This window comes from Alligator mississippiensis, chromosome 2 (genome assembly GCF_030867095.1).
Source record: "Alligator mississippiensis isolate rAllMis1 chromosome 2, rAllMis1, whole genome shotgun sequence".
Classification (NCBI taxonomy): Eukaryota; Metazoa; Chordata; order Crocodylia; family Alligatoridae; genus Alligator; species Alligator mississippiensis.
The window spans coordinates 10,237,002-10,255,679 of NC_081825.1; the positions used below are offsets into that span (position 1 = coordinate 10,237,002).

At 40.2% G+C, this 18,678-nt stretch overlaps 1 protein-coding gene across 9 annotated transcripts in view; it reads left to right on the top strand.

Moving 5' to 3' along the window:
• CTNNA2 (catenin alpha 2) overlaps positions 1-18,678 on the top strand; it is an 884,847-nt gene that overhangs the window by 804,319 nt on the left and 61,850 nt on the right. For all 9 annotated transcript variants that reach the window (XM_059721437.1, XM_059721436.1, XM_059721434.1 and 6 more), the window contains one exon: positions 12,370-12,521. In XM_059721437.1, coding sequence (XP_059577420.1) covers positions 12,370-12,521 — 152 coding nt within the window. The remainder of the gene's footprint in view (positions 1-12,369; positions 12,522-18,678) is intronic.

Below are 18,678 nucleotides of genomic sequence, written 5' to 3' on the forward strand. Positions count from 1 at the left end.
AAATGCAGTGAAGATGAAGTAGCACAAGAAAACTATTTGGTAAAATATAACCGTGAGCTATACCTTTACCTTTTTTAAATAAAGATGTTATCTCCCTGCATCACACATGCTCTCTATCTTAAGTTGAAGGCAGGATTGGCACACTGTTATACTTTTGGTTATATAAACCAGATGGAGCAAGCCCAGTGTGACAACATTATTTTGTCACCTATATTTTAGGAAGATCTGAAATTGATATTTGTAGTGTGTTACCTCAAAGGGAGTTCTGTTATATTTAGTAGTTGTAATATTTCTAGTGCAGTGTGCCTGAGGAGTGTGTACGCATGCATGTGTATAAGTTTATATCTCTACTGCACTTAGTGTAGTGTAAAGAGATCAGAGCTAGTTTTAAACTAGGTAGCTTGGTACTGGTAGTAGACCAGCTGCAACAGCACAGAGATCAGTGCATACATATTGAGCATTTCCTTGATCACAGGATAGACACATGCTGAGGGATACAGCTGTGAAGCCTTAATTTGGTCTTCCAGTTCATAGGCATTTGTAATACAGTCTTTAATTGCATGAGCTTGTGGCATATTTTCCAGTGGACCTCTTCTTCAATGCACAGAATGGGCAGGACCCAAAGAAATGAATCAGGAATTCACGGGGCCCAAGCGTTATGTGTTGAACAGTTTGCAAGGTGTATAGAAAATGAGACAGGGAAGAGAAAAGATAAACTCATAGTTTAAGGCAGTTGTTGAAGTGGATTTTATCCTTGAATCTGCCACAAAATGTATGTCTATGCTTATAGTTAAACAGACTATAGCCTTTTCCCATTCACCATCCTCACTGATCCTGGAAGTTGTGCTGAACTTCTTAGTATAAAGTTACTGTTCACTTCCTAGTCTGCTCCTTTCTTCAGTGTGTGTGAAGCCTACCCACATGCTCCATGCCGGAAACATATAGGGCACCTGTACACATGCTAGACATCTGCTCCAACATATGCTAATTAGTGCACGTCTGTTCAGCATCCCCTTTCTGCAAAGTGGCAGCAGGCGTGCTTTAACTAAAGCTCATTGAACAAACTTCAGTTCAAGCACTCCCACTGCCATATTGAAGCACAAGATGCTGAATTCACATAATTCAGTGGGTGCTTTAATTAGAGTGACTCTCAGAGATGCTCTAATTAAAGCACCTCCCCCACATGTATAGATGCCCATGACATCTGCTAGCTGAAATCCTACAATTTCCTGTTCCTGACTTCCAGCTGTTTTGACCCTTACCCTTCATCTCTCTACTACTCTAAGTATATGTAAATCAGAATGCTCATCTTATTTATTATAGAGAAAGAGGCTGACCACAAACTCTGGATTCAGAAATAAATCTGATTTTTTCTAAGTAGGTCTTAGGCTGCTTTTTAGAAGAGCTTTGCTTCACAAATAAGACTCTCAGTGTGGATTACTTTGATGAAGGCTATAATATGGGTGAAGTTAGCTCATATGGCTCAAGTTGACCGAGGGTGACATGTAGGTTGACCCTAAATATCAGTGGAGGCAACCAAAAATTCCTGCGTGATGCTGGGACAGTCATTTAAATCAGATGAGACTTTCCTTTTATGAGTGACAAGTTTGAGACACATGGGGTTTAATTTTCCAAAGTGCTAAGCACTCAAAAGTGCAGCTAAAGTCAGTACTCTGTACTCTGAATGCATGAAGTGCCATGAAATGGTAAATACACTATTTAAAAAAAAAATCCAGAAGAAACAGAACAAAAATAAACAGGGCTATGGCATCAGGTTGCTGAACTGAGGTTGATATAGGCAGCATTTCCCAACTGGCAGGGGCTTGTTTTTGCAATTGAAATTGTTCTATTCATATATCTTTGTATACCTTTTGTCAAAGGTGTGTAGTTCAATTTAGCTACAGGTACACAGGAGGGGAATATTTAAAGGCACTGCGGTGACTTGGATACAAAATTCCTATTAATTTTAAGTTGGCATTGGGCATGTATACATGTGTGCTTTAATGCATGATAGGTTATTTTACTGCGTATTAAAGTGTCACGTAAAAATGTGACGTTACAGCAAAGCATAGTAAAATCTATTGCGCATTAAGCGTCACTTAAAAAGCATGGCAATGAGCTACTGCATAATGTGCATTAATTTAGCACCTCGGGGTGCCTGTATATGAGCGGGGAAGCTGCTCCGACATGCTGTAATTACAGAGCATTGGAGCAGACTCGATTAATCGTGTCTGCTGGAATGTGGTAATTACCGTGCTCTAGCAGCTTCCTACATCTCTAGTATCAGCATTCCCACACTTCAAAATGGCAGTGGGGGTGCCATATCTAACGCTCATTTAATGAGCTTTAGATAAATTACCCCATTGCTATTTTGAAATGCAGGGACAGTGATACAAGAGACACTCTGGGCGCTTTAAGTAGAGCAGTTCTCAGAGCTGCTCTAATTAAAGCACTTCCCCACCACTCTCAGAGTATGTGTATAAAGGACCTCACAGGGAGAAACTAAATTGAATGCGCATTAGTAAAGGTGCATTAATGCATGTGTAGACATGTCCATTGAGTGTCTGAGTCCGTTTAAAAATCTCCGTCATAATAAATTGATTTGTATATTGAATGAAAATCCCTGAGACCATCATTCTTATCTTTAAGAAAGCATGTGAATCATATCTGATTCATATCTGATCAAATCTGCATGTCTGAAAAGCAGTTTAGCCCTGTGACAAGCTGTGGTACAATATTATGGCGAAAAGCATATTCTTTTTAATTACCCACATAATGAACTTGACTGAAAATTTTGATAATTATGCTCTTATTGTGTCTTTCTTCTGTATAAACCTTATATGAAAGGTTCTGACAAGGAGGTTACAGTCCTTATAGAACTAGACATTGACAAACATTTCAAGCTAAATAAGATGTCATGTTCAATTCTTTATTCATTCCTCAAGGTAAATTGAGAAACTGTGCCATCTTTTACACAGCAGGTCCGTTATCCCACAGGGATTATTTTGGAAATACCTGTTTAAAATACTTAAATTTCCCTATAGACTATGTCCTTTCCTCAGGTAAGCGAATTAAGACCCTGATAAACACTAATCAGACAAGAAAATACTGTATTGTGAATTAACATGGTGTTTTTACTATACCTTTTGTAGTCATATAATCCCATCTAAATCTGGATAGTTCCACAAAATACAATTTATTAGGCAGTACATCATTTTTGAAACATTGCTATTTTAATTTCTTCCTCTTCCTCTTTGTTTGTAACCCCATCAATCATCCTAAATAATTCCTTTCCACCTAAGAGGCGTGTGCAAGTGTGGTGTCCTATACACATATAAATCCTTTCTAGGGACTTCCCAGTTATCTTTCACTTTTAACAGCACAGCTATGCCATTTGTCTGTGTTTAGAGCCTCAGGAGGAATTACCTGTGTTATGTTTCGAAGAATCAAACATAGGGAGGATGATTTCATGGGAAGCCCAAGCTCAAATGCCTGTCCACCACAGACTTTTCTCAAATTACTTAGGTTCAGATCCTCCAAAGTATTTAGATGTCTAATTCCATGGTTTGTACTGGGACCAAGATGCTTCTATACCTTTGGGGATCTAGACCTTAGATTCTTTAAGTCTGAATATTCCCACCTTTAAATGGTAACATATAAACTGCTTTAGCCTCTAACCCATTGTGAGGATCAATAGATGGAGAAGCACCCTCTTCAATCGGTTGACTCTCACAGTGAGCTAGGGGGCGTGGAATATTATCTGAATTTCTCAGATAGTGTGGCAGTGGGAGCATATAAATATCAAAGATGCCTAAAGGTTGCTTCAGTACCATTTATTCTGAAAATATATGTTGTTTTAATTATATAAAAATAAGGGTTCAATCAAAGTTCATGTGTTCTGCTCTTGAATAGCAACACTATTATGTGACTTTGTGAGTGCTCATGTGGTATGTTATTGACAATGTATCAATAAATGAATCTAAATTAATATTTGCTACCATGTTTGTAAACAAGAAATATAAAAATGTTCAGGTCAGCCCTATGGAAGAAGCATTAAGGGTACTTATACACATGCAGGGAGCCTGCTCTGATGCGCTGGAAATCCAGTGCATTGGAGTAGTCTCAATTAATCTGGAAATCCAGTGCATCGGGGCAGACTTGATTAATCGAGTCTACTGGAGCACATAAATTGATATGCTCTGGTAGCCTCTCACATATGTGTCTGCAGTGCAGTGCATCTTTGTACTGATAAAATGGCAGTCATGTGCTTTGAACTAAAACACGTTCAATGTGCTTTACTTCAAAGCACCCCGCTGCCATTTTCTCAGCACAGGGATGTGCTGTACGATTGATACATGTGATGCGTGAGCACTTTTAATTAGCGCAGCATTGAAAACACATGTAAAAATACCCTAAATTTCTACCATTTGATCAAGAAACATGATAGCTGTACACTAACTTTAAGGCGCCGGTAATGTTGAATGAAAACTCGAAATGTGGGAATTACATAGTAAAAATACAATTTCAATAAGGCAGGAGAACCAAATATTCTTGCAGTGAAATAAATTAATCCATATTGCCCTTGCATTTTGATGGCATACATGTAGCAAAATAAACAGAGGTTTTTGAATTTGCTTGAAAGAGAAAAGAAGGAATAAAGCCCATATACAAGTCTATTAAACATGGCTTCATAAATGTAGCTGAGGGAACTTTACGTTTTGCATTTCCTAACTTTTCTTTTTTAACTGTAAAATATGAAAATTAAGAGGTTTGTGTGTACATTTGGCTGACTTTACTTTGGAGAGCCCTGGAAATCAGTCTCATCTTTATAGAAACATTTAAACCCACTAGATCAACTGCCAAGCACTACAACTTCCAGTATTCCTATTAACTCGATCCTACAAATATTTACACAGGCTTAACTTTATATGTGTAAATAGACCTATTGCTATCAAATATGTTTGTGTGCTTACAAATTAAATACATGTGTAAATGTTTGTAAGCTTGTAGCATGAAGCAGAATCCAAGATCTCACCTCTCCAGAGCTCTAGGAAAAATCAGATTAATCTCTGAATTCAGAGTTTGTGGTCAGCCTCTTTCTGTTTAATAAATACGGTGAACCAACTCCTTGACCTACTTATGAACTTCACATGTTCACATGAACACTTTGTATTTGAAATTTTGGTTCTAGTTGTTGTCTGTACACTGGAAAATCCCATTCTGCACAGATGCGGGATGGACAGTGTGGAATATGTCATTTTTTGAGAGCAACAAAGATATGTACCCATCATAAATCACTGCCACAGTTTTTTTTAAGTATAGTCCAGAAGTCTTCCCTGAAGAATAATGGATTTTTTTTACTCAGTTTCCAAAAATGTTATGGTGCGAAGTGAACATGTATGCTTACAAAAACAATAAGGAACAGTTTAGTGGTATAAGGTATTTTTTCATGCTTGTTCAACCAAAAGCAAGTATATATTGATAAGTGCAATATGGCAAACAAGCCATGTGTAATATAATTTACCATTGCATTGTACAGTGAAAAAAGAACATAAAGTATGTGTGCAACAGAGGTGGGAAACTGCGTTAGGATGAAGTCAGGCAGGAGGTAAGGCAGTAGAGCCTTAGAGATTAGTCAGTTCAGAGAGGCGTGAACTTCTTTGGGCTGTATACAGACATTTAGGAAGGTGAAGCTGCATTAAAAATAGCCACCCTAATCTAAGGTAAGTCAGGATGAGGGATTTGGAGGGACCAAGGGAGGCAATAGGCTCTTTAGGGGGATCAGAGGGGCAGCTAGAGTCTACAGGAGGGATTGGGGAAGCAGATGGAGGGACTTTATCCCCCACCCCGAGTCCAGGGTCTATTTTTACCTCCATGACCTCCCCACCCCTTCAGTGCACCTACGCCATCCCAGGCACACCTGCCCCCACCCCATCCCAGCTTACTTCCTTGCCTCCCAGCATTGGTGAACATATATAAAACTGGCACTGGGAGTGGCTTGTGGGATGGGGGATGGGTCTGGGTGGGAGCTGTTCATTTGGGAATGGGGAGAGGGCTAGGTGGCTCAAAACAGCCCAGTGTCAGGGAAGGGATAGGAAAGGTTCATTGGGAACCGTACAGAAGTTCAGTTAGATCAGTCTTACCAGAGCCAATCAAAATTAGGGGTATACTTAACTTAGATCAGAGTGACCATTTTTAGACTGATCTAACTGCCCTGAACTTCTGTATAGTTCACATGTAGATCCACCTAAGTAGTGTAAAGTCTGCACCTAACCTCTCCGAATGTCTTGACGCAGCCTTAGGCAACAACCTACATTGTCAGATGCTAAAAGAAGACTGGAAGAAAGAAAAACTTCTACATAGAGGGGAAGGGATGGGGAGAGGGGACACTGCTAAGAAAGTCAGTAATCATTTGAGATTAGTAAAGCTGTTAACACTTTGATGGACACCAGAGTTAACAGCTAGCTTGGATAATGGTATAAGAAACCATGGTCCCTGTTGATATGATGGTTAATACAATGCAGTCTGTTTGTGACCGCCGCCCTCCACACCCCAATTCTGTGTTCCATGTGATTTATAATATTTTCTTATATTATAAGCGTGGCTATTCTGAAGTCAGTGATGGAAAATACTGGGCAAGAGCCAGATATAGGATTTTGAAAAATGGGATGCATATGGTGTGGTATCACATATAACACAATACATATTTTTCTCTCATTAAAGAGAAACTAGAAGCTTTACTATTAGGCTAGGGCTTAACGCTATGTTATTCAGTGTAAGTGCAAAGCAAAAACAAATATAACTATTGGTACGTGCATGAATTTGCTAGATTATTTATTAAATTAAACACAACAGACTAGGCAAAAATAGTCAAAAAATATTGTGTCATTAGTCCTGTAGAAATTACAGTTAAATGTACATCTCTTATTCAGATTTGCAAAACAAAATCTAGTCTTCTTGAGCATCTTGACAGTGCCTCTAATACTTCACTGTCAGTCATTTCTACACCTAATTTAATATTACTATTCCTGAGTGAAGGCTTTTAGCTAGAGCTAAAAACAATCTGAAGGGCTTTGAAATAGGAGACAAACATTACTGAAAATGACTAACAGATGCCAGTATTGCAGACGAAAGAATAGCTTGAATAGTGGAACATCAAGACCTTTAAAAAAGTGAGAGGGTCATTAACACCAGTACTGTAGAGTGGGGAGAGATTAGCAGGAATTAGGGAGGTGATAATGAGCCATGAATTCAGTTGACTTTATCAGGCTGCCCAAATAGAAATGCCACAGCCCCACAGAGGGAGTTGGGGGAGCTTTTTGTTTCTGTTGTTTTTAATCTTTGTGTAGAGCAGGAATTAAAGGGCAAGGGGTAGGGAGGGTTCAGCTGCACCACTGCACCTCCTCTCTTCCCCCCCCCCCCCCGGATCCTCCCCAGTCCACAGAGATTACAGTGTTCTGCCATGGGCTTTTTGCTTTTTTCTGGAACTGATGATAAGATTTTGTGTGAGAGAATAATAGTTGATAGTAAAGGCTAGATTCTGGCAAGATCCTGCAAGCATCAACTGGGTGAGAAGGTGCAAGGACAGTTTCCCACACCACAGGACTTGCCGTTCCCACAATTGTAATTCTTGTGCTATCCTGGGAAAAGGATTCCTTTAGGCTAATGCCTCCCACACAGGCCTTTAAACCCTGATGGCGACAAAAGCTAGAGTGTTGCGGTATCAACCAAGCTAACGAAAACTGGCTCTTCACCCCTTCTAGTGGCTAAAAGTTTATAACTACTGCTTGTGGCTCATAGCTCATGGCCTGAAATCACAGCTATAGCTACACCTGCAGTAATGAACTGGAAAGGATTAGCTATTGGCCCTAAATTCTCAAGCTTCTGCATGTAGACAGATGGGCCCTTCACACGTGACTAAAAGGGCACGGGCCCTTAGGTTGCATGCAACAATAGCTTGTTATTAAATGCTTACCATAATGCTTTCGCCATACATGATGCACAAGAATTAGGGATTTCCAAAATTGTGCTGGAAGTACCCCCTACAGCAGTTCCTTTAATGCTTTTCATTTTGCTGCTTGCCAGTCCTGTCCCTGATTGGTGGAAGGGCCCCGCCAAATGGGCCATTTGCCACTGATCACCAGGAAAGCAAAAAACTGTGGTTTTAAATATGCCACAGTTTTTGCTTTCGTGGGGATCAGTGGCAAGTGGCCCAGCCGGTGAGGCCCCTCCACCAGCCCCAGGGGAGCAGGGGCAAGCGATGAAATGAAAAACATTAAAGGAGCCACTGTGGGGGGCACTTCCGGCATGATGTCTGGAGATCCCTAACACTAATACATCTTATTGCAGTATATCAGTAAAATAATGTGCGAGTTTCAAACTCGCTTAAAAAAAAATGTAATATGAAGTTTATCTGGGGTGAGAAGTGTTTCTTACCATATAAACGTACAGGCTGTTGTACTGAATAAAGTGAATGCAGCTGCTTTTAAACATTTTAAGTATATATTTCCATGATACCAGAGAAGCAGTCATGATTTATCAAGTAAATAATCCCTTAAAATATTCCAAGGTTATATTCTCGTTTGAAGATCCCCCATGCCTAAGGCTACAATTTCACCCAATCTGCTTATGACCAGGCTAGCAGAAAATATACAGTACAGAGCTTTTTTTTCTCCTTTTCGTTCTTTAATTTCCATACATTTGAGTGTGTAGATCAAGTCAAAATTTAGGACAAAAATAAATATCGCACAACTACAAAGTCTACTATTGATAAATATAAATTGCAACATATATTACTAACAGGGAGAAGAATTGCAATCAGGAAAGAAAGTAATAAAGAGCCACATGTGGAATCTCTTGAGGAAAAAAAAATCCCATCTATTTGATCTGTTAGGCCATAGATTAATATCCTTAAGGAAGTAGGAAATGTCCCATCATTTGATTCACTTAAAACTGACCTAGAATTAGCTTTTAGATATGCAGTAGAGAAGACTCCTACATTGCACTTGATGAATTCCGAGAATCACATGGGAAGATGCAAAATTAACTATTAGTTTCTAAACCTATTGTCATCTTTGTTGCTATCCTCTGCATTTTCTCTATGTTCTTCATGCTTTTCTTAAAGCATGGTGCTTAGTGCTGGATACAGTATCCCAAACTTAGACCTCTGTATCACCAAGTGCTGCAAAATATAATTTCTATATATGTCTTATCTACTCTACTTTTGTTAATACACCCCAGAATTAGATTTTTTTCCCAATTATAATGTAAGTCCTTTTCTTTAGCATTGTTTCCTAGTCACCTGTTTCCCAGATTCGATTTTTTTTCTTCTTAAGTGTAGTTCTTTGCACTTATTTTCATTGATCTTCATCTTACCTCTTTTAAACTATTTCTTCAATTTCTCAAGATCTTTGTGATTCTAATTCTGTCTGCAAAAGTGCTTGTGATTCTTCCCAGCTGGGTGTCAGCCATAAATGTTGTAAGTGGACTCTTGATTTCATTATCCAAGTCGTTAGTAAAAATCTTGAATAGGCATATATGCCGAATGCACCCAGTAATGACCTCATTTGATATGTCCTCTCAGTTTGGCAGTGAACTCTCGATGGCTACTGTTTGAGTATGGTTTTTCAACCTGTTGTTCACCCCATTTATAGTAATTTAATCAAGGTAATTTTTCTGAGTTTCATTTATAAGAGTGCCATGTCTTTTAAAATTAAGATATATCACATCAACAACTTTGTCCTGACCAGTTATCCTGTATTAAATGGGTGTGATATGGTTTGTTCTTGACAATTCCATTTTGTCTTATCTTTTTTGTAGTCCTCTAGCTGCAAATTGATTGTTTAATAATTTGCTCATATGTCGGTTGCAGTTAATGTTAATCGTGTTTAGCATCTGGTCACAACTAACTGTTTTGTGAAGACTGAAGCAAAATGAACATTTCTGTCCGCTTCGTCATCTAATGTTTGCTCACTTTCGACTTTGGGCCTACAATGCTTCTTTTCTTTGCTTCTTCAATTACCTTTTCATATTACCTTTTAGTTGCAACTCATTTGCATCCTACGTTTTGTCCTTTTGTCCTTACATATTGATGTTCTTGTTATATATTCATTATTCACAATATGTTCTTTTCCCCGTTTTTTCTATGATAATTATGTCATCAAGGAGCCTTTATAGAAGCATTACTATACTTTTTATTTGTCTTTGCATAATAATAGTTTGTTTCTGTGCCTTTAATATTAACGCTTTTTGAAAATGTCCAGCTCTTCTGAACTCATTTCTCCCTTAGACTTCCTTCCTGTGGGATCTTACCTATCAATTCCCTGATCTTCCTGAAGTAGGCTTTTTTCTTTTGTTTTAATTCACTGTCGTTACCCCTTTTCTTGGAATCACCAACATGTTTTCACCCAAACCACCTCCCTTTTTTTCAGATGTGCGTCTGATTTCTAAAATAGCTGCTCCCTGATTACCTGATCCACTAAAAAAACCCAACAAGTTGTCCTCAATGCATGCCAAGAACTCATTGGACACGTCTTCTCCTGTCCTGATTTATATGTATTAAAGAAAGCTCCACTATCCTCTTACATAATATATATGTAAAAGAACAGTGTTTTAAGAGAATAAATGGTGTTTTTAATAGATTTATTCCTTTAACAGCCTGTACTATAGTGAGTCATGTCTAATGAATAACGCCTAATTTAAGAGTTTGATCATGCCAAACTCGGATGGAAATAAATACGTCAAATCATGCATAAAGCTCAGAAATAGAAAGGGCGAGGCTTCTGTTGCTGTCAGTTAGCGTTCTAATCAGGAGATATTCTTTTTTCATAGTTTTTTAGGCTTTTTCAGTTAAAATTGATATTAACATATTTAAATACATTTTCCATCAAGTAATGTTATTGTATTAAGAAACACTAGTTCCAGAGGCAAGAATTTTTGTGGGTAATGTCTCTTATTGCACCATCTGTATGGTTGTATATATTTCCAAAGGAAACAAAAAAGGGACAAAAAGGACATATGTCTATACACTGCAGCAATGAGGTTGTGTCGGGTAAAATTTCTGTTGCTACTGATGGGAGCTTCTTTTTTATACACCCTGAAGGACTCAGCTTCAGGAGAGAGTGGGGAAAATAGCAGGGTAGGATGATACAAAACTAAAATAATAAGGAAAAGCACTGAATTTGATTGCAAGTTCTTTGGGGCAGAAACTATCTTTTTGCTCAATGTCAGTGGGGCCCTGGTACCTAACCAGGGCTTCTGTATAGTGAATAATAAACAGCAGCAATTATGGAAATGTAGGAAAAGAGAGCCAGATATCTATAAACCCATTCCTTAAATCCTGATAGAGCCTACTGACTCAATGGGGACTATCTTCAACAACCCTTTGGTCATGCATTGTTTATATTAATTCTGTAGTGTATAAGACTCTGGTACTGCGAATAGTTATACATCTGCTTTCCTTTAAATATTAGAGTAGCCTCCTTGAAGTCAACAGGACTGCGTGTTTGCAGGATTTAGCTTTAGTTCATTAAGAATTTGATTCTGGGAATATTTATTACTCGGCATTGTGGTAATTACTGTAGCTTCAAAGGGATTGTTTAGGAAATTTTACAAGAAAGGATCCTAAGATTTTACAGTTACTCCACTAACAAAAGCTATAGAAATGCCTGCAAACGACTAAACCAAATAAACATTATTTTCATTTATGCATTCATAAAGCATACGTAGACAACAGTCAATAATATTTGCAGCTGTTTATAGCTAGCTTGCACATTATCCACATTTCTGTAATGAGGAATCAAGGCTCTCTTATCTACCTTTCCAAATAGCATTTACCAGATTTTTGCATCTGAAAAATGCTCTGCCTTTTTATGTTTGTTTTTTTAATTCACTAGCAGTAAAGACTGTAGCTGATTAGTTCATATAAATTAATCAGAATGATGATTAAACGGTGCTTTGGTCATTTTATCAATAATTTTCTTATCTCTATGGTATGCATTTCAAGTTGTGATTTGCTAGAAATACTTTGTCATTTACTGACACTCCAGATAACCTAGATTTTTTTTTTTTTTTAAAGAAAAATCTTAAAAGTGAATCTTACTTCATGAAAAACATTGTAAATGCTTTGTCATGTAATGTGAGGTAAATACATGAAGGCAATTGTTGGGTTTTTTTTTCCTTTGACAAAATATGGCAGAAAACTGCACGTATCTAGTGAGCACAAATCCAGTCGGTAAACCTTCCTGAGCCTTGAAACTGTGACAGCAGCGTGTCCCATGCCTGCTGGAAAGCATTTATGCCCAGGGGCAGGGGAAAATATACATGAAAGAAGGTCTGTAATCTTACTGCCTTTCATTTTGTTTAATCTAGTTATGCCACGTTTTGCTGAACAAGTTGAGGTTGCCATTGAAGCTTTGAGTGCGAATGTCCCACAGCCATTTGAAGAGAATGAATTCATAGATGCTTCCCGCTTGGTTTATGATGGAGTTCGTGACATCAGGAAAGCTGTTCTGATGATAAGGGTATGTAAGGCACCTGGGAAATAAAAGTGGGGGCTTAAAGGAAAGTATCGTAGAAGATGAGAGGACTATAAAAGCTGCGTGGTACCGACATTGCTTCTTAATCAGCCGGAATAGTTTAACATGGAAGAAAATGTAGAACGTGGAATGACAGTGTGTGGCAGCAGCAAGATGTTTTAAGCAAAGAGATTCAGATGTTTTCATGCCTGTAAGTGAATGCAAAATGTATCAAAAATTCAGATGTGGCAGAGTTTGCATGTATAGCTTCTACAAACAACCATCCGTGCACATGAATCACAATCCATTACTATGTGCTGTTTTACTCCCCTCTACAACAGAGGTTGACATTGGATAGGGCTTAGTTCTCTGTAAGTTAATGAGAAGCACCAACATTATTTTTATTAAGGGTGAGTACAGACATTCAAAAAACCTGAAGTGGATGGAACCGATTCAATCAACCCAGGTTTCTCTGAGCTGCATAGACTGAACCAGGAGTGACCAGAATGATATTGGGTTGGAGGAGGCATGCAGATGCTTTGACTGGCCAAGCCAGAAGGCAGGAGCCACTCTCGCATGGCTCCTGATGGGGCCAGCCCCACCCCACCTGCCAGCGGCCTTGTCAGCAGCAGTGGGACACCCCGCCAAATGTACTTGCTCGGATCTAGGGGACTGGGGTCAGGCCCATGGGGCAGGGGCTCTGTTACTCCCTACCCTCCACCACTGCCTAACTTGGCAAGCATAAGCTGGGACTAAGACCATGTCAGGACTGTTAGCTGAGCTGCTCAGTGCTGGGAGTGGGGAGTGAAAACCTCTGCCCCACAGGCCAGGACCCAGCCTCCCCTGACCCAAGCAAGCACAGCTGGGGGGGAACCTGCACTCCCCCACCTTTCCCCCTGCCCTGCCTGGCTTGGCTGACATGGGCTGGCATGAGAAGGGCTTAGAGCCTTGCAGGAGTAGGGCTTAGAGCCGTGCAGGCTGGCAGCTGACCCCAGCAGTGTGTGGGGATGATGGGGAGCAGAGCCCCCACTCCCAGCTGTGCTTGTTTGGGTCTGGAGAGGCTGGGGCCAGGCCGGCGGGGTGGGGGCTTCTGCTCCCCCACCCCCAGCACTGAGAGGCATCCTGGTGTGGCTCTCATCCCTGACTTCTGCCTCCCCATGTCAGCCAAGCAAGGCAGCAGTGGTGGGGAGTGGGGGAGCAAAGCCCCCACCCTGCAGGCCCAGCCCCTACTGTCCCAGGCCCAAGCAAGCACACCTGGAGGATAGGGGGGGCTTTGGTCCCCATCATTCCCTCATGCTGGCTGGCTCAGCTGACAGCCCAAGCAGTTCTAAGCCCTTCTTCTGTCTTGCCTGCCTATATCAGGGTGGGGGGAAGGTTGGGGGAGTGCAGGCTGCCGCCAGATGTGCTTGCTCGGGTCTGTGGGGCTGGGGCTAGTCCTGCAGGGTGAGAGCTTCTGCAGGTGGTGGGCAGGGAGGAGCAGAGCCCCCACCCCGTAGACCCAGCCCCAGTCCTCCCAGCCCTAAGCAAGCACAACTGGGGAGGGTCTACATTTCCCCACCCTGCCTAGCATGACTGACATAGCTAGGCAGGAGCAGGACTGAGACCTGTGCGGCTTGTCAGCCAAGCCAGGCGTGCCACGGGGTGGGGAGCAGAGGCCTCTGCCCCATAGCCCAGCCCCCTGTAGACCAGAGCAAGCACAGTTGTGGGGTCTCCGCTCCTCTGCTCCTTCCTCCCTCACTTCTACTGGCAGGCACAGGCAGGACACAGGGCTAGGGAGCAGAGGTTTTGCTTCCTCATCAGTGTGACAGCCTTTGGTGGGGTTGGCCTGGCTCTGCAGAACAGAGAGCATGGGCATGCAAAGGATCATGGGATGCTGGTGGTCAATAAGGTAATTTGAGAAGGGAGGGGATCTGGGACAGAAGTTTGATGGACTGGTTTAATCTAAATCACTTAAGTCTAATAATGCATCCATACAGGTCTATCTTAAACTAGTTTCAACCATTTTGAAACCAGCTTATTTGCATTTAACTTCTGTTCCGTTACAGGCTTAAATCAGTTCCTGATCACTTAAACCAATTTGCATGATGTCGGTCCCTAGCTTAATTGTCTAAGAGGTAATTTGATCATTGCAGGTGAAAAGTCTATTACAGTAGAAATAGTTCCTCATTAGTGTAATTGTTCTATTAAGATCTTGACTACTGGTGTGGAGTGTTATCTTCTTAGTGTATGTATGATGTCCATGTTATGAGTTAAGTATTATTAACATCTAAATTAAGAAATAAATTAACATACTCCTTATTGAAAGGGATGGTTTTGAATTTTTTGGGGGTAATGAAAACATCATTCTAAATTTGACTAATCATCTAATTCAGTTTGCTCAGACATCCTTTTGTTGTTGTTTTTTTAATAATGAGCTAAATAACACGAACCTTGGAGTCAGTCTCTGTCTTAGTTCCCATTGTCATCCTGAAACAAAACTTGAAAGACTTGGTCCTGAGTTGCTGAAGCTAAGGGGAACTTTAACTTCTTAGCTCCCAGACTAGGCCAGGTGAAAGTCACCTATAAAGAGAACAACAGATTCCTATGAAGAATCTTAAAACATAAAAAGCAAGTTTCCCCTATTTAGATAACTGGTAGTCCCGAAACAACCACCATCCCTTTAAGTAGATTTCATGCAGCTGTCAACTATGAAATTGTGCTTCTGAGTAAGCAAATAATGTGGAAATATTTGAAAAGATTCAGGGGCAGTCAGATCACTTTAAAATGGTTTTCTTCTCTCCCATTTCTTCCTGTCACCAGATATCATTTCATGCATGTATTTAGACCCCCAATTTTATATTTGTCATGTATGGGATCTAGTGGCTGGTGCAAAGCCCAGATGGTTGGGGAAATAAAGTTGTGGAAGAAATTCTTCTTCCTCCAAGCCATTGAGCCTCAGATGCATGTATCACCCTGCCAGATAGGAGTGAAATGACAAGATCCTCATATTAAAGGATCTTCCAGTTCACCTGTGCCTATGCTTTTTCCCCTCTCTAATATAAGCTGCCACAGATCAACCTTTCAGCTGTTCCCCTTGCTCAAAGCCCTGGCTTACAGCATCTCCCCTTATAAAACAGAACAACATCTAGCGTGTTGTCAGGGGAACTTCCATTTGCATGCAAGAGAAAGCTAGATTTTCCCCTTACCTCTAAAATCCTCTGTAATTCTGGAGACTCATTCCATTTTTCTCCACCCTTATTACCCTGCAATCATCTGAACCTTATTAAGCTAAACAGTATTCAGGCCCCATGAGATCTAGATTGGCGATGCACAGGGGTGCATGCAGATTCACCCCCTGAGATAGGCCGTGCACCCACTGGAAGCACCAGCTGCAAAACCGGAAGTGCACTTCTGGTTTCACCGCTGGCTTAGTGATCGGCTGCTGGGGGACCTCCCCCCCACCCCCGTCGATAATCTGCTGCCCCACCCCATACTCGGGAAGCACTGGTCACCCATGCTAGGAAGATATCCCAAGTTATGTTTTTCATTGTATCATTCTGCCACTTTTAGTTTTTTTTCATGTAATCTGAACTGGTGAATTCTGCAGAGCAGCATTATGAGGCTAAAACAATATTTTCAAGGAATTAACCAGGATATAGAAACTGACCCAAGAAGGCAAAGCTCATGCTCATTTTGCCAGAGAAGAGACAGGTGAATGCATGGATGCTGGTCAGTGCTCTTGCAAGTTCTGTAGGGCAGCTAAAGTACATAAATTTGCACGATGAGTATTTGCCTTTGTCTTATTAATAGCTATCAAAAGTTTGAGGTCAAAAGTCATGTCAAGAGAGCAACTTATGGGGCTGGTATGGTTAAGGTCATGTCAGTTCCTGTAGCCAGTGGCATGCAAGGAAAAAATGCAGCTAACATTATATTTGACCATCTTTGACTCCTTTGCCTGAATGACCAGGTACCCATTTTCGGGTGAGAGCAGCCTTTGGTATAAATGACAGCAGAGCTCTCCACATTCCTGGGGAGAGTAGTAGGATCCCTTAAGCAGTCTGCCACTGTACCTCTGCCGATAGTTATAGTGGGTATTGAACGTCAGACAGAAATTTGAGGTCTGGTGTTGACAATGTCCGTGTAACCTACCCATCTACAAGGCAGGAGACATTGACTTCATTAAATGATACCAGGAAGTAGCAGTGCTGATTCTTCTACTTTGACTTGATTGAGACTCACCAAGGAAGATTAGTATATGAATAATTAGTATATGAATTAGTATATGATTAGTATATGATAATTATCATCATCAGTCAGAGGATGAGACCACCCATAAGGTTGCTAGCAGAAAAAGTGGGATTTTTCTTGTCAATTAACTTTTCCTTTTCAGACCAAACAGATGAATCCTAAATGAGCTCCAGGATCCCAAATGAATCTTGCAGTGCACGTCAATGAAAAGTTGTGGGGTGTTGCTTTAAAAAACACTCTCTGACATATTCCTAACTGATGACGCAGTAACGTTCACGCAATCTATGCTTTAAATTTTCTCTTGGTATTAAAATTACTTGTAATCTTGTTGGAGCTTCTGTCAGAAAAAAAATTATCACCCCACAATAATTGTTCAGGAGCACGTCACAGATGATTGAGTTTATCTCTGATGTTCGTTTGAGTCCATGGAGGAAACGAGCCCCATTCTTTTAAGCTTGTTTTTCCTAATATTATTATTACTTTTAATAAGCTAAAGAAAGGGAAAGACAATTCTTATTTCTTCATTTTTTAGCTTTACTATCCCTTTGGAAGAGAAAAGATGATCATTATAGTGTTGGGAAATAAGAATATGATCTGTACAGGAAAAAAAATCCATTTCCAAGCTTGAAAAAGCATAGTATACAATTATATAAGCTAAAATTAAGATGGAAAATAATAAGTTAATTATGTCATCTTTTGTATTACTGGCTGGGGGCCTGTTACACACTGGGGTTTTTTTCCACAACTGCTTATTAGATTTTCCCAGTTATTCAAGCAAAACCCACTATACAATTAGCAACTATCACAGTGGCATCTTTAGTCATTTTTATTTGGCCAGGAGGGTTAATTTTTTCCCTTTCGGATGCAGACTTTCTTATTATCATCAATGGTTTTGCCACCTCAAGATAATATTACTCAAGTGTGCTTGGCATGCTGTTGCTTCTCATATCCACTTGGAAACTTGAGCTGATGGAGAACTCAATCATCTGCTTGAGGCCCTGTATAGCTTACAAGCATATTAGAGCTGTGCTCTCTGATCCACGCTGACTGCTTGCAGGTTTCCAAGTTGAATTTAAGGTGCTGGGTTTGACCTATACAGCTCTAAAAAGCCGAAGACCAACTGTGAGACTTCCTCTCTGTCCTTTCCAATCAGGCTGTGTTGCAATCAGCTGAGTGACTCAATCTGCAGCTGCCTCAGCATAAAAGAGAAGAGGTTACTAGCAACCCATTTTCTGTGCGGCCCTTTTGATTATAGAGCATCTTGGTCTAAAATGGCTCAGGTTTGACCAGAAGGGGAAACTGCAATGCTAATTTGTCATTATGATGATTATGGTCAATCACTGTGTTTATTTTCCCTATTTTTGGGGCAGCAGGAAGAAGTCTACGAATGGTTTCTTAGTACTAGGAGAATAGAGGAATTTCTTTCATTCTTTTTTCTCTCTTATGAAGAGGGTTAGATTGGCTTGTTGGAGGTAAACCAGTGGTGGGTTTGTTAACATAATTGCATTTTTTTTAAGCCCACAGATGCATACAAATCTTTTGCATTTGGGAAACATATTTAAATGAATTAAATGAAAAACAAATATCCCTTTTTAATTTTACTCTTCCTACCAGCTTGCATGGCTGTCATGGAAGTTAGAACAGCTATTTTGGTGAAAGATACTTTGCTTCTAGCACGCTCTTAATTGTATCGCACAAAGATCTAACAAGACCCAAAGGCTAGATGGTGAAATAAGACCAATTTAAGTTAGAAATAAGGTACACATGTTTAAGAATGAGAGTAATTAGTCGTTGGACCAATTTACCAAGGATTGCATCACTGGGAAATTTTAAAACAGAATTGGATTTTTTTGTCCCTAGAAGATATGCACTAATTGAAGCCCAGCAATTGGATTTGCAGCAGTAATTAACCCAGGGATATCCTATTATTTGTGTA